Source organism: Pristiophorus japonicus, unplaced genomic scaffold, assembly GCF_044704955.1.
Source record: "Pristiophorus japonicus isolate sPriJap1 unplaced genomic scaffold, sPriJap1.hap1 HAP1_SCAFFOLD_3462, whole genome shotgun sequence".
Classification (NCBI taxonomy): Eukaryota; Metazoa; Chordata; class Chondrichthyes; family Pristiophoridae; genus Pristiophorus; species Pristiophorus japonicus.
Genome location: NW_027253284.1, coordinates 1 through 16,670, shown reverse-complemented (window position 1 = coordinate 16,670; position 16,670 = coordinate 1). Strand labels below are relative to the sequence as shown.

The 16,670-nt window shown below is 52.0% G+C and overlaps 1 protein-coding gene across 1 annotated transcript; it reads right to left on the bottom strand.

The window, feature by feature from the left end:
• Positions 1–40: 40 nt before the first annotated feature.
• Positions 41–16,516, bottom strand: prodh2 (proline dehydrogenase 2; the record flags this gene model as incomplete). Its single annotated transcript, XM_070872659.1, has 6 exons — positions 16,427–16,516; positions 13,610–13,693; positions 10,071–10,151; positions 2,372–2,518; positions 893–1,059; positions 41–151 (listed from the first exon to the last, which is right to left on the bottom strand). Coding segments are annotated over exons 1-6 (680 nt in total), but the record flags the coding sequence as incomplete, so codon positions are not given.
• Positions 16,517–16,670: the final 154 nt, after the last annotated feature.

Below are 16,670 nucleotides of genomic sequence, written 5' to 3'. Positions count from 1 at the left end.
GGGGGAGAGACCCGTACCCCGGGCGATTGGTGGGCAGTACCTGTTTAAGGCGTGTCTGACCGAGGTCTCGTTGTGGGACGCGATCACCACACTGTATCGCTCCCTCTGCTCACCAACCAGGTCCAACATTTGATCCAACAGCTTCTGGTAACTGAGAGAGAATCAGAATTCATACACTTCGGAAAATTCACCGAATCCCTCTCAACCCTGTCACCCAAACTCTCCTCCTCCCCCTCCCCCACCCTCCCTTCCCCGCTCCTCCCCTCCCCCCTCTCTCTCCCCCCCCTCCCTCCCCCCTCTCTCCCCTCCCCTCCCCCCTCTCTCTCCCCCCTCCCTCCCCTCCCCCTCCCCCCTCCCTCCCCCCTCTCTCTCCTCCTCCCTCCCCTCCCCCTCTCTCCCCCCTCCCTTCCCTCCCCTCCTCCTCCCCCCTCTCTTTCCCCTCCTCCTCCCCCCCTCCCCCCTCCCCCCTCTCTCTCCCCCCTCCCTCCTCTCCCCCTCCCCCTCTCCCTCCCCCCTCCCTCCCCTCCCCTCCCCCTCTCTCTCCCCCCCTCCCTCCCCTCCCCCTCTCTCTCCCCCCCTCCCTCCCCTCCCCCTCCCCTTCTCTCTCCCCCCCTCCCTCCTCTCCCCCTCCCCCTCTCTCTCTCCCCCTCCCCCCCTCTCTCCCCCCTCCCTCCTCTCCCCCTCCCCCCCTCTCTCCCCCCTCCACTCCCCTCCCCCCCTCTCTCCCCCCCTCCCTCCTCTCCCTCTCCCCCTCTCTCCCCCCCCCCCCCTCTCTCTCCCCCCCTCCTTCCCCTCCCCCTCCCCCCTCTCTCTCTCCCCCTCCCCCCTCTCTCTCTCTCTCCTCCCTCTCTCTCTCTCCTCCCCCCCTCCCCTCCTCTCCCCACCCTCTCACCTCCTGTTGGTGGCCTCCCAGTTCTCATGGATGGGGTCTGCGTATCCCAGGGTCCGAGCCAGCTGACGTTCCTTGTCCATGTATGCCCCACGGACCAACTTCACCCCAAAACAATATCCCAGGCTGGAGGCCCTCGAGATATCAGCTGACAACAGCGAGTACGCATCCTGTGAGAGAGAGAGAGAGACAGAGAGACAGAGAGAGAGAGAGAGACAGAGAGAGAGCCAGAGAGAGGTAGAGAGAGAGAGACAGAGAGAGAGAGAGGTAGAGAGAGAGAGAGAAAGAGATAGATAGAGACATAGAGAGAGACATAGAGAGAGACAGAGACAGAGACAGAGACAGAGATAGATAGAGAGACAGAGACAGAGAGAGAGAGGTATAGAGAGAGAGAGAGAGAGACAGAGACAGAGACAGAGATAGATAGAGAGACAGAGACAGAGACAGAGATAGATAGAGAGACAGAGAGAGAGAGAGAGGTAGAGAGAGAGAGAGAGGTAGAGAGAGAGAGAGAGAGACAGAGAGAGACAGCGAGAGAGAGAGACAGAGACAGAGACAGAGAGAGAGATAGATAGAGAGACAGAGAGAGAGATAGATAGAGAGACAGAGACAGAGATAGATAGAGAGAGTGAGACAGAGATAGATAGAGAGACAGAGACAGAGAGAGAGAGAGGTAGAGAGAGAAAGAGACAGAGATAGATAGAGAGAGAGAGAGAGAGAGAGACAGAGGCAGAGACAGAGAGAGAGAAAGAGAGAGACAGAGAGAGAATAGAGAGAGAGGGAGAGGAAGAGAGAGAGAGACACAGAGAGACAGTGTCAACATGGGGTTAGATACAGAGTAAAGCTCCCTCTACACTGTCCCATCAAACATTCCCAGGGCAGGTACAGGGGGTTAGATACAGAGTAAAGCTCCCTCTACACTGTCCCATCAAACACTCCCAGGGCAGGTACAGGGGGTTAGATACAGAGTAAAGCTCCCTCTACACTGTCCCATCAAACACTCCCAGGGCAGGTACAGGGGGTTAGATACAGAGTAAAGCTCCCTCTACACTGTCCCATCAAACACTCCCAGGGCAGGTACAGGGGGTCAGATACAGAGTAAAGCTCCCTCTACACTGTCCCATCAAACACTACCAGGGCAGGTACAGGGGGTTAGATACAGAGTAAAGCTCCCTCTACACTGTCCCATCAAACACTCCCAGGGCAGGTACAGGGGGTTAGATACAGAGTAAAGCTCCCTCTACACTGTCCCATCAAACACTCCCAGGGCAGGTACAGGGGGTTAGATACAGAGTAAAGCTCCCTCTACACTGTCCCATCAAACACTCCCAGGGCAGGTACAGGGTTAGATACAGAGTAAAGCTCCCTCGACACTGTCCCATCAAACACTCCCAGGGCAGGTACAGCACGGGGTTAAAGACGGAGTCAGTGGTGGCTGGAGGGGGGTTTAAACCCCGAACAAATCCTGGAGTGGCTCCTGACCTTCAGGTAGCATTGGTAGGTGTTCCAGATCGAGGGTTCTGTTTGGTTGAATCGCATCATCATCGCCACGGTGACCAAGGTGATTGCGGGATTGAGGTACGTGTATTCAGCATCCACAAGGACTCTTACCCCATTGTCCTTGGCGTACTGTCATCAGAGAGAAGGTACAGGTACATCTCAGCCAACAGCCCGGTTAGAAACAGCCAAGTGTAAAGCTATCGCCCGTCACATTAATAAATCAGGTTCGACTGTAAACTAATCCGGTGGGTATATTGTGTTTAATCAGAGTTTGAGACGGAAAATAACACACTTAGTTATAGCGCAAATCCGTACGACCATAACCAGGAGATGGTACTGATCCCGATCAGACAAACGCGAGTTCTCTGACTTGCCGTCTCCTTCTCCTCGTCCAGAGCCTCCTTCGGTAAAGCGTTGGATCTCGCCCGAAGAATGGATCATGTATAATCTGTCCAAGATTGCTGGTGATACAAGCCACATTGGTGAGGCCACACCTGGAGTACTGCGTGCAGTTATACAGGGTATTGGTGAGGCCACAGTTGGAGTACTGCGTGCACTTATACAGGGTATTGGTGAGGCCACACCTGGAGTACTGCGTGCAGTTATACAGGGTATTGGTGAGGCCACACCTGGAGTACTGCGTGCACTTATACAGGGTATTGGTGAGGCCACACCTGGAGTACTGCGTGCAGTTATACAGGGTATTGGTGAGGCCACACCTGGAGTACTGCGTGCACATATACAGAGTATTGGTGAGGCCACACCTGGAGTACTGCGTGCAGTTATACAGGGTATTGGTGAGGCCGCACCTGGAGTACTGCGTGCACTTATACAGGGTATTGGTGAGGCCACAGCTGGAGTACTGCGTGCACTTATACAGGGTATTGGTGAGGCCACACCTGGAGTACTGCGTGCAGTTAGACACATAAAAACATAGACAATAGGTGCAGGAGTCGGCCATTCGGCCCTTCGAGCCTGCACCACCATTCAATGAGTTCATGGCTGATCATTCCCTCAGTACCCCATTCCTGCTTTCCCGCCATACCCCTTGATCCCCCGAGTAGTAAGGACTACATCAAACTCCTTTTTGAATATATTTAGTGAATTGGCCTCAACAACTCTCTGTGGTAGAGAATTCCACAGGTTCACCACTCTCTGGGTGAAGAAGTTTCTCCTCATCTCGGTCCTAAATGGCTTACCCCTTATCCTTAGACTGTGACCTCTGGTTCTGGACTTCCCCAACATCAGGAACATTCTTCCTGCATCTAACCTGTCCTGTCCCGTCAGAATTTTAAACGTTTCTATGAGGTCCGCTCTCATTCTTCTGAACTCCAGTGAATACAAGCCCAGTTGATCCAGTCTTTCTTGATATGTCAGTCCTGCCATCCCGGGAATCAGTCTGGTGAACCTTCGCTGCACTCCCTCAATAGCAAGAATGTCCTTCCTCAGGTTAGGAGACCAAAACTGAGCACAATACTCCAGGTGTGGCCTCACCAAGGCCCTGTACAACTGTAGCAACACCTCCCTGCCCCTGTACTCAAATCCCCTCGCTATGAAGGCCAACATGCCATTTGCATTCTTCACCGCCTGCTGTACCTGCATGGCCAACCTTCAATGACTGATGTACCATGACACCCAGGTCTCGTTGCACCTCCCCTTTTCCTAATCTGTCACCATTCAGATAATAGTCTGTCTCTCTGTTTTTACCACCAAAGTGGATAACCTCACATTTATCCACATTATACTTCATCTGCCATGCATTTGCCCACTCACCTAACCTATCCAAGTCACTCTGCAGCCTCATAGCATCCTCCTCGCAGCTCACACTGCTACCCAACTTAGTGTCATCCGCAAATTTGGAGATACTACATTTAATCCCCTCGTCTAAATCATTAATGTACAGTGTAAACAGCTGGGGCCCCAGCACAGAACCCTGCGGTACCCCACTAGTCACTGCCTGCCATTCTGAAAAGTCCCCATTTACTCCTACTCTTTGCTTCCTGTCTGACAACCAGTTCTCAATCCACGTCAGCACACTACCCCCAATCCCATGTGCTTTAACTTTGCACATTAATCTCTTGTGTGGGAACTTGTCGAAAGCCTTCTGAAAGTCCAAATATACCACATCCACTGGTTCTCCCTTGTCCACTCTACTGGAAACATCCTCAAAAAATTCCAGAAGATTTGTCAAGCGTGATCTCCCTTTCACAAATCCATGCTGACTTGGACCTATCATGTCACCTCTTTCCAAATGCGCTGCTATGACATCCTTAATAATTGATTCCATCATTTTACCCACTACCGATGTCAGGCTGACCGGTCTATAATTCCCTGTTTTCTCTCTCCCTCCTTTTTTAAAAAGTGGGGTTACATTGGCTACCCTCCACTCGATAGGAACTGATCCAGAGTCAATGGAATGTTGGAAAATGACTGTCAATGCATCCGCTATTTCCAAGGCCACCTCCTTAAGTACTCTGGGATGCAGTCCATCAGGCCCTGGGGATTTATCGGCCTTCAATCCCATCAATTTCCCCAACACAATTTCCCGACTAATAAGGATTTCCCTCAGTTCCTCCTCCTTAATAGACCCTCTGACCACTTTTATATCCGGAAGGTTGTTTGTGTCCTCCTTAGTGAATACCGAACCAAAGTACTTGTTCAATTGGTCCGCCATTTCTTTGTTCCCCGTTATGACTTCCCCTGATTCTGACTGCAGGGGACCTACGTTTGTCTTTACTAACCTTTTTCTCTTTACATATCTATAGAAACCTTTGCAATCCGTCTTAATGTTCCCTGCAAGCTTCTTCTCGTACTCCATTTTCCCTGCCCTAATCAAACCCTTTGTCCTCCTCTGCTGAGTTCTAAATTTCTCCCAGTCCCCGGGTTCACTGCTATTTCTGGCCAATTTGTATGCCATTTCATAAGAACATAAGAACATAAGAAGAATGAGGAACAGGAGTGGGCCATCTAGCCCCTCGAGCCTGCTCCGCCATTCAACAAGATCATGGCTGATCTGGCCGTGGACTCAGCTCCACTTACCCGCCCTCTCCCCGTAACCTTTAATTCCCTTATTGGTTAAAAATCTATCTATCTGTGACTTGAATACATTCAATGAGCTAGCCTCAACTGCTTCCCTGGGCAGAGAATTCCACAGATTCACAACCCTCTGGGAGAAGAAATTCCTTCTCAACTCGGTTTTAAATTGGCTCCCCCGTATTTTGAGGCTGTGCCCCCTAGTTCTAGTCTCCCCGACCAGTGGAAACAACCTCTCTGCCTCTATCTTGTCTATCCCTTTCATTATTTTAAATGTTTCTATAAGATCACCCCTCATCCTTCTGAACTCCAACGAGTAAAGACCCAGTCTACTCAATCTATCATCATAAGGTAACCCCCTCATCTCCGGAATCAGCCTAGTGAATCATCTCTGTACCCCCTCCAAAGCCAGTATATCCTTCCTTAAGTAAGGTGACCAAAACTGCACGCAGTACTCCAGGTGCGGCCTCACCAATACCCTGTACATTTGCAGCAGGACCTCCCTGCTTTTGTACTCCATCCCTCTCGCAATGAAGGTCAACATCCCATTCGCCTTCCTGATTACCTGCTGCACCTGCAAACTAACTTTTTGGGATTACTGGGGCCTAATTTATCTCAAAAGAGTTTCATGCACAAGGACCCCCAGGTCCCTCTGCACCTCAGCATGTTGTAATTTCTCCCCATTCAAATAATATTCCCTTTTACTGTTTTTTTCCCCCAAGGTGGATGACCTCACACTTTCCGACATTGTATTCCATCTGCCAAACCTTAGCCCATTCGCTTAACCTATCCAAATCTCTTTGCAGCCTCTCTGTGTCCTCTACACAACCCGCTTTCCCACTAATCTTTGTGTCATCTGCAAATTTTGTTACACTACACTCTGTTCCCTCTTCCAGGTCATCTATGTATATTGTAAACAGTTGTAGTCCCAGCACCGATCCCTGTGGCACACCACTAACCACCGATTTCCAACCCGAAAAGGACCCATTTATCCCGACTCTCTGCTTTCTGTTAGCCAGCCAATTCTCAATCCATGCTAATACATTTCCTCTGACTCCGCGTACCTTTATCTTCTGCAGTAACCTTTTGTGTGGCACCTTATCGAATGCCTTTTGGAAATCTAAATACACCACATCCATCGGTACACCTCTATCCACCATGCTCGTTATATCCTCAAAGAATTCCAGTAAATTAGTTAAACATGATTTCCCCTTCATGAATCCATGTTGCGTCTGCTTGATTGCACTATTCCTATCTAGATGTCCCGCTATTTCTTCCTTAATGATAGTTTCAAGCATTTTCCCCACTACAGATGTTAAACTAACCGGCCTATAGTTACCTGCCTTTTGTCTGCCCCCTTTTTTAAACAGAGGCGTTACATTAGCTGCTTTCCAATCCGCTGGTACCTCCCCAGAGTCCAGAGAATTTTGGTAGATTATAACGAATGCATCTGCTCTAACTTCCGCCATCTCTTTTAATACCCTGGGATGCATTTCATCAGGACCAGGGGACTTGTCTACCTTGAGTCCCATTAGCCTGTCCAGCACTACCCCCCTAGTGATAGTGATTGTCTCAAGGTCCTCCCTTCCCACATTCCTGTGACCAGCAATTTTTGGCATGGTTTCTGTGTCTTCCACTGTGAAGACCGAAGCAAAATAATTATTTAAGGTCTCAGCCATTTCCACATTTCCCATTATTAAATCCCCCTTCCCATCTTCTAAGGGACCAACATTTACTTTAGTCACTCTTTTCCGTTTTATATATCTGTAAAAGCTTTTACTATCCGTTTTAATGTTTTGCGCAAGTTTACCTTCGTAATCTATCTTTCCTTTCTTTATTGCTTTCTTAGTCATTCTTTGCTGTCGTTTAAAATTTTCCCAATCTTCTAGTTTCCCACTAACCTTGGCCACCTTATACGCTTTGGTTTTTAATTTGATACTCTCCTTTATTTCCTTGGTTATCCACGGCTGGTTATCCCTTCTCTTACCGCCCTTCTTTTTCACTGGAATATATTTTTGTTGAGCACTATGAAAGAGCTCCTTAAAAGTCCTCCACTGTTCCTCAATTGTGCCACCGTTTAGTCTGTGTTCCCAGTCTACTTTAGCCAACTCTGCCCTCATCCCACTGTAGTCCCCTTTGTTTAAGCATAGTACGCTCGTTTCAGACACTACTTCCTCATCCTCAATCTGTATTACAAATTCAACCATACTGTGATCACTCATTCCGAGAGGATCTTTTACTAGGAGATCGTTTATTATTCCTGTCTCATTATACAGGACCAGATCTAAGATCGCTTGCTCCCTTGTAGGTTCTGTAACATACTGTTCTAAGAAACAATCCCGTATGCATTCTATGAATTCCTCCTCCAGGCTACCCCGTGCGATTTGATTTGACCAATCGATATGTAGGTTAAAATCCCCCATGATTACTGCCGTTCCTTTTTCACATGCCTCCATTATTCCCTTGATTATTGCCCGCCCCACCGTGACGTTATTATTTGGGGGCCTATAAACTACGTCCACCAGTGACTTTTTCCCCTTACTATCTCTAATCTCCACCCACCATGATTCAACATTTTGTTCATTAGAGCCAATATCGTCTCTCACAACTGCCCTGATATCATCCTTTATTAACAGAGCTACCCCACCTCCTTTCCCTTCTTGTCTATCTTTCCGAATTGTCAGATACCCCTGTATGTTTAATTCCCAGTCTTGGCCACCCTGCAACCACGTTTCTGTAATGGCCACCAAATCATACCCATTTGTAATGATTTGTGCCGTCAACTCATTTACTTTATTTCGAATGCTGCGTGTGTTTAGGGAGAGTGTTTTAATACTAGTTTTTAAACCATGATTTTTAATTTTGACCCCCTCCTGCAGCCCCTTTATATTCATACATATTGTCCCTTCCTATCACCTTGTGGTTTACACTTACCCCAGTGCTACTCTGCTCTGTTGCCTCCTGCCTTTTGCATTCTTTCTTGGGGTCCTGTTCATCTGAGCTCTCACCCACTCCAACTAGCTCAGAGCCCTCTCCTGGGTTCCGAATACTCCTCGCATTGAGGCACCGAGCTTTCAGGCTTGCCTTTTTATTACACTCTGACCCTTTAGAATTTTGCTGTACAGTGGCCCTTTTTGTTTTTTGCCTTGGGATTCTCTGCCCTCCACTTTTACTCATCTCCTTTCTGTCTTTTGCTTCTGTCTCCATTTTGTTTCCCTCTGTCTCCCTGCGTAGATTCCCATCCCCCTGCCATATTAGTTTAACTCCTCCCCAACAGCACCAGCAAACACTCCCCCGAGGACATTGGTTCCGGTCCTGCCCAGGTGCAGACCGTCCGGTTTGTCCTGGTCCCACCTCCCCCAGAACCGGTTCCAATGTCCCAGGAATTTGAATCCCTCCCTGCTGCACCACTCCTCAAGCCACGTATTCATCTGCGCTATCCTGCGATTCCTACTCTGACTAGCACGTGGCACTGGTAGCAATCCCGAGATTACTACTTTTGAGGTCCTACTTTTTAATTTAGCTCCTAGCTCCTTAAATTCGTCTCGGAGGACCTCATCCCTTTTTTTACCTATGTCGTTGGTACCAATGTGCACCACGACAACTGGCTGTTCACCCTCCCTTTTCAGAATGTCCTGCACCCGCTCTGAGACATCCTTGACCCTTGCACCAGGGAGGCAACATACCATCCTGGAGTCTCGGTTGCGGCCGCAGAAACGCCTATCTATTCCCCTCACAATTGAATCCCCTATCACTATCGCGCTCCCACTCTTTTTCCTGCCCTCCTGTGCAGCAGAGCCAGCCACGGTGCCATGAACTTGGCTGCTGCTGCCCTCCCCTGATGAGTCATCCCCCTCAACAGTACCCAAAGCAGTGTATCTGTTTCGCAGGGGGATGACCGCAGGGGACCCCTGCACTACCTTCCTTGCACTGCTCTTCCTGCTGGTCTTCCATTCCCTCGCTGGCTGTGGACCCTTCACCTGCGGTAAGACCAACTCGCTACACGTGATACTCACGTCATTCTCAGCCTCGTGGATGCTCCAGAGTGAATCCACCCTCAGCTCCAGTTCCGCAACGCGGTCTGTCAGGAGCTGCAGGCGGACACACTTCCCGCACACGTCGTCGTCAGGGACACCGGAAGTGTCCCCGAGTTCCCACATGGTGCAGGAGGAGCAGATCACGTGACCGAGCTCTCCTGCCGTGCCTTAACCCTTAGATACACTTAAATTGGCGACGACAATATTAACAGGTTACTTACTGATATAGAAGAGAAAAAGAAAAGCTACTCACCAATCACCAGCCAATCACTTACCCCTTTGGCTGTGACGTCACCTTTTGATTCCTTTCTTCTAATTTTATGCTTTTTCTCCGGGCGGGAGCTGTACAAGTTGGGCCTTTATAGGAGCCGAGTCCATGATTGGATCAGCCATGGTGGTATTAAATGGAGGAGCAGGGCTCGAGGGGCCGAATGGCCCACTCCTGCTCCTGTTTCTTATCTTGTGATATTTGACTGTGCCACGAGCGCTGTATCGAAGTGCTGGTGTTGTTGTGCACCCAGTCGTGGCCCAGAGACACATTGGCGAGCTCCTAGATCGACTCCCGGTCGATCATCCCACTTCCTCACCCACCGAACCCTTCCTTCACTCACCTGTCCGACAGTATTCAGGCGTCGAAGGGATGCACGGAAATGCTCAGCCTCTCCATCATTCAGCGAGGGGAAGGCGAGATCCTGGGGGTGGGGGCGGAGGGGAAAACAAGACAGAATTCAGCTCTTCCACTGCCGAAGCCATCATGCCCGCCTCTCTCCCCTTTAGACTTGACTATTCCAACGTGCTCTGCGTTCCTGGCCGGCCTCCCACGTTCTACCCGACGTAAACTCGAGGTGATCCAAAACTCGGCTGTCCCCGTGTCCGAACTCGCACCCAGTCCCACTCACCCATCACCCCCTGTGCTCACTGACCCGTGTCCTAACTCACACCCAGTCCCACTCACCCATCACCCCCTGTGCTCACTGACCCCGTGTCCGAACTCGCACCCAGTCCCACTCACCCATCACCCCCTGTGCTCACTGTCCCCGTGTCCTAACTCACAACCAGTCCCACTCACCCATCACCCCCTGTGCTCACTGACCCCGTGTCCTAACTCCCACCCAGTCCCACTCACCCATCACCCCCTGTGCTCACTGACCCCGTGTCCTAACTCCCACCCAGTCCCACTCACCCATCACCCTCTGTGCTCACTGACCCCGTGTCCTAACTCACACCGAGTCCCGCTCACCCATCACCCCCTGTGCTCACTGACCCGTGTCCTAACTCACACCCAGTCCCACTCACCCATCACCCCCTGTGCTCACTGACCCCGTGTCCTAACTCACACCCAGTCCCACTCACCCATCACCCCCTGTGCTCACTGACCCGTGTCCTAACTCACACCGAGTCCCGCTCACCCATCACCCCCTGTGCTCACTGACCCGTGTCCTAACTCACACCCAGTCCCACTCACCCATCACCCCCTGTGCTCACTGCCCCGTGTCCCAACTCACACCCAGTCCCACTCACCCATCACCCCGTGTGCTCACTGACCTACATTGGCTTCCAGTTAAGCAATGCCTTGATTTCAAAATTCTCATCCTTGTTTACAAATCCCTCCATGGCCCTCGCCCCTCCCTATCTCTGTAACCTCCTCCAGCCCCTACACCCCTCCCTATCTCTGTAACCTCCTCCAGTCCCTACACCCCTCCCTATCTCTGCAACCCCCTCCAGCCCCTCCCTATCTCTGTAACCTCCTCCAGCCCCTACACCCCTCCCTATCTCTGTAACCCCCTCCACCCTCCCTATCTCTGTAACCCCCTCCAGTCCCTACACCCCTCCCTATCTCTTCTAACCCCCTCCAGCCCCACAACCCCCCGAGATCTCTGCTCTCCTCTAATTCTGCCCTCCTGACCATCCCTGATTATAATCGCTCCACCATCGGTGGCCGTGCCTTCTGTTGCCTGGGGCCCCAAGCTCTGGAACTCCCTCCCTAAACCTCTCTAAACCTCTCTACCTCTCTCTCCTCCTTCGAGACGCTCCTTAAAACCTCCCTCTGTGGCCAAGATTCTTGTCACCTGCCCCGAGATCTCCTTGTGTGACTCGGTATTAAATTTATATCGCATAATACCCCTGCAAAACATCATGTGACGCTTCACTATGTTAACAGCGCGATAAAAAATACTGAGATTGAGCAGACTGGGCCTGTGGTCACTGGGGATGGGGGGATTGTCGGATGAGGAGAGATTGAGCAGAGTGTACTCTCCGGAGTTTGGAAGGATGAGAGGGGATCTGAGTGAAACACACAGATTGTGAGGGGGATTGACAGGGGTAGATACAGGGAGGGTGTTACCCCCCCGGGGCTGGGGAGTCTCGAACCAGGGGCTCACACAGTCTCGGGATCAGGGCTCGGCCATTGAGGACTGAGAGGAGGAGGAATGTCTTCACTCAGAGGGAGGGGAGTCTCTGGGATTCTCTGCCCCCGAGGGCCGTGGAGGGGCTCAGTCGTTGAGTATATTCAGGGCCGGGATCGAGAGACGTTTGGGGTCTCGGGGAAATCGAGGGATCGAGCGGGAACGTGGAGTGGGTTGGGGGAGGGGGTTCGAAGACCAGCCGCGATCTGATTGGATGGCGGAGCAGGCTCGAGGGGCCGAATGGCCGACTCCTGCTCCCAGTTCTTGTGCATGAAACACAAAGGTCCATTCCCACGTTCCCGCTCTCGCTCCCTCGCCCTGGAGCATACGGCGCTTCAAGGCGCCCTGCCTAATGTGCTGAGGGTTTCTGCCTCTACCCCCCCCCTTTCAGGCCGTGAGTTCCAGACCCTGCCCCAGACCCCCACCACCCTCTGGGTGAAGACATCTCCCTCAAATCCCCTCGAAACCTCCCCCCCCAATTACTTTCAATCTCTGCCCCCTGGTTGTTGACCCCTCTGCCCAGGGAAACAGGTCGGTCCTATCCACTCTATCCAGGCCCCTCCCGAGTGTAATGTCATCAGTGACTAGTGGGGTGTCGCAGGGATCAGTGCTGGGGCCCCAGCTATTTACAATCTATATTAACCACTTGGAAGAAGGGACTGAGTGTAACGGAGCCCAGTTTGCTGATGATACAAAGATGGGAGGAAAAGCAATGTGTGAGGAGGACACAAAAAATCTGCAAAAGGACACAGACAGGTTCAGTGAGTGGGTGAACATTTGTCAGATGGAGTATAATGTGGGAAAGTGTGAGGTCAGGCAACTTTGGCAGAAAAAAAATCGCAGAGCAAGTTATTATTTAAATGGAGAAAGATTACAAAGTGCGGCAGTACAGCGGGACCTGGGGGTTACTTGTACATGAAACACAAAAGGTTAGTATGCAGGTACAGCAAGTGATCAGGAAGGCCAATGGTATCTGGGCCTTTATTGCAAAGGGGATGGAGTATAAAAGCAGGGAAGTCTTGCTCCAGTTATACAGGGTATTGGTGAGGCCACACCTGGAGTACTGCGTGCAGTTTTGCTCTCCGTATTTACGAAAGGATATACTTGGCTTTGGAGGCAGTTCAGAGGTTCACTCGGTTGATTCCGGGGATGAGGGGGTTGACTTATGAGGAAAGGTTGAGGAGGTTGGGCCTCTACTCATTGGAATTCAGAAGAATGAGAGGTGATCTTATGGAAACGTATCAGATTATGAGGGGGGCTCGACAAGGTGGATGCAGAGAGGATGTTCCCACTGATGGGGAAGACTAGAACTAGGGGGCATGGTCTTAGAATAAGGGGCCACCCATTTAAAACTGAGATGAGGAGGAATTTCTTCTCTCAGAGGGTTGTAAATCTGTGGAATTCTCTGCCCCAGAGAGCTGTGGAGGCTGGGACATTGAATATATTTAAGGTGGAGATAGACAGATTTTTGGGCGATAAGGGAGTGAAGGGTTATGGGGAGCGGGCGGGGAAGTGGAGCTGAGTCCATGATCGGATCAGCCCAGGGTGGTATTAAATGGCGGAGCAGGCTCGAGGGGCCGAATGGCCCACTCCTGCTCCTATTTCTGATGTTCTCGGCTTGGTATTCTCTGCTCTGTGGCCCCCCCCTGTACTGTGAAGGCGCCATCTAAATGCAATTGGTGTTTTGGGCCGAGGGCACTGAGGCCAAGTCTGGGAGTCCCGCCCCCCCCCATGCCACACCTTACCTGACCGTCCATGACCTGCACCAATCGGTGGACAGATAGCTCGCCGGGGCTGGGCCAATCCCGGAGCGCCTCGCTCAGCGACCTCTGTAGCGGGAAAGGAGCAGAGAAAGCCTGAGACTAGGCCACAACCCCTGACACGGTCTCAATGCCGAGCAAACCCCCTCCGGTAAAAGGCTCCTCCGTCACACCGAGCCGTCCGCGGGTTCTCCCAGCACAGACTGGCCACCGAACCCGCCCCAACACCCCAACACACTGAGCAGGGAAGGCCCAGGCTTCATCTCGGCCTAGTTGGCCACATTCGGCTAATCCATGTGACAGGGAGAGAGAGTGGGGGGGAGGGGGAGAGAGAGGGGGTAGAGAGAGAGAGAGAGGGGGGGAGGAGAGAGAGAGAGAGAGAGAGAGAGTGGGGAGGGGAGAGAGAGAGAGAGACAGAGTGACAGAGAGTCGGGGAGGCGAGAGAGAGAGAGAGAGAGAGACAGAGAGACAGAGGGTGGGGGAGAGAGAGAGAGAGAGGGGGGAGAGAGAGTGTGGAGAGAGAGAGAGAAGGGGGAGAGATAGAGAGAGAGAGAGAGGGGGGAGAGAGAGTGGGGAGAGAGAGAGAGGGGGGAGAGAGAGAGAGAGGGGGGGAGAGAGAGTGGGGAGAGAGAGAGGGGGGGGAAGAGAGGGGGAGAGAGAGAGAGTGGGGAGAGAGAGAGGGGGAGAGGGTGGGGGAGAGAGAGAGAGAGAGAGAGAGGGGAGAGAGAGAGTGGGGAGGAGAGAGAGAGAGAGAGAGACAGAGAGACAGAGAGTGGGGGAGAGAGAGAGAGAGGGGGGGGGAGAGAGGGGGGAGAGAGGGAGGGGGAGAGAGGGGGGCGAGAGAGGGGGGGGCGAGAGAGGGGGGGGTGAGAGAGAGAGGGGGACGAGAGAGAGAGGGGACGAGAGAGAGAGGGGGAAGAGAGAGAGGGGGGGCAAGAGAGAGGGGGAGAGAGAGAGCGGGGGGAGAGAGAGAGAGGGGAGGGAGAGATGGGGGGGAGAGACGGAGAGAGAGAGACGGAGAAAGAGAGAGAGAGACAGACAGGCAGACAGACAGACAGTGACAGAGACAGAGACAGAGACAGAGACAGAGAGAGAGAGGAGAGGGAGACGGAGAGAGACGGGGAGAGAGAGAGAGAGACATTTGAACAATGACGGACAGTTAAAGACTGCCTGATCTATCAAGTCCGTCGCACACAATCCTGATACCGCGTGTATACAACGTATTCACTCCACCCCAGAGCGTGATCTCCTGGGCAAGGGAGGAGAAACAGATTCAAAACCCAGGCCAATTTGGGGAATCCTTTTCCGACCCATCTCAGCGATCGACACTCGTCCGGGAGATCACTCTGGCCATTGAATTCCCTGAAGTAGCGAGAGAGAGTCAGAGCGAGAGAGAGAGACAGAGAGAGAGAGAGAGAGAGACACAGAGAGAGAGACAGAGCGAGAGACAGAGAAAGAGAGAGAGACAGCGAGAGAGAGAGAGAGAGAGAGAGACAGAGACAGAGAGAGAGAGAGACAGAGAGAGAGAGAGACAGAGAGAGAGACAGAGCGAGAGAGAGAGACAGAGAGAGAGACAGAGCGAGAGAGAGAGACCAGAGAGAGAGAGAGACAGAGCGAGAGAGAGCGAGAGCGAGAGAGAGACAGAGAGAGAGTGAGAGAGAGTCAGAGAGAGAGAGAGAGACAGAGACAGAGAGAGAGAGAAACAGAGCGAGAGAGAGACAGAAAGAGAGAGACAGAGCGGAGAGAGAGAGACAGAGAGAGAGCGAGAGAGAGACAGAGCGAGAAAGAGAGAGAGCGAGAGAGAGACAGAGCGAGAGAGAGAGCGAGAGAGAGAGACAGAGCGAGAAAGAGAGACAGAGCGAGAAAGAGAGAGAGAGAGAGAGAGAGAGACAGAGCGAGAAAGAGAGAGAGCGAGAGAGAGACAGAGCGAGAGAGAGACAGAGAGAGAGAGCGAGACAGAGCGAGAAAGAGAGAGAGCGAGAGAGAGAGAGAGACATAGAGAAAGGGTTTTTGCAGAGTCACACTCTCGCACATATTTGGTCAAGATGTTTGATCGTGAACAAGCGTTAGGTTTGTTCACATGGATCATATTTTACCGACAGATGTGGCTGGAGTTGAAAGTTGGGATAATTCGATTATTGCTGATCAGCTAGCTCGCCTTGTTACAGGTCGAGTACCAGGAGTAAATCCTACATCAGTTATACTGCAAACAAGTCCGTGAGGAAGTCAGAATTTAAGTCTGAGTCCAGGTCAGACAGTCGGAAGTTGCAGAGGGTCCAAACGTAGACCAAGGGTTGCCCGTGGGGAAAAAACTTTCCTCAGGCCCAACCGAGAATGAGTCGAAGTTCAACACCAAGTTTGGAAAGTTCCGATCTTCGAAACAGGAAACCCGTTCTCAAGTTTAATTTGTAAATATGGTAAAATAGGTCCATATCTTTCGTTGTGAATAACCAGGCACGTTATATACCAGGATTATTTTATTATGATTACTTCTTCATTAAGGAGGGAGAAGTGTAATATAGAGCTCCACCTGGTGGCTACCGTGATAATACAACGACGGTGTGGATCATAAAAGGGTCGTGTGACAGGGTCATGTGACAACTTCCTGCGGAGCCATCATGTGTGTTTGTGATGTCGGGAAGGATATATCACAACCGCGCTCTCACATTCTGCCCGTTACTGCCTCCCTCGCGCCCTCTCTCTCCCCCTCCCTCTCCCCGCTCGCTCGCTCTCTCTCTCCGCGCTCTCTCTACCCCGCACCGCCCCCCCCCCCCCACCCCCCCCGTCTCCCCGTGCACTCACGCAGAGCTCCGCGCCCATCAGCGCCGTGATCTTGAGCTGCATCATGGAGCGAGAGCGGTGGCCGAGGGAGAGGTCCACACAGCTCAGCATCGTCCTCAAGTTACCGTCGTACCAAGTCTCACTGTGTTCATCCGTCCACCGCGGTGAGGGGGAGGGAGGGCGGCGAGAGAGAGGGAGAGGGAGGGGGGGGGGCGAGAGAGGAGAGAGAGGGAGGGAGGGGGGGGAGCGAGAGAGAGAGAGAGAC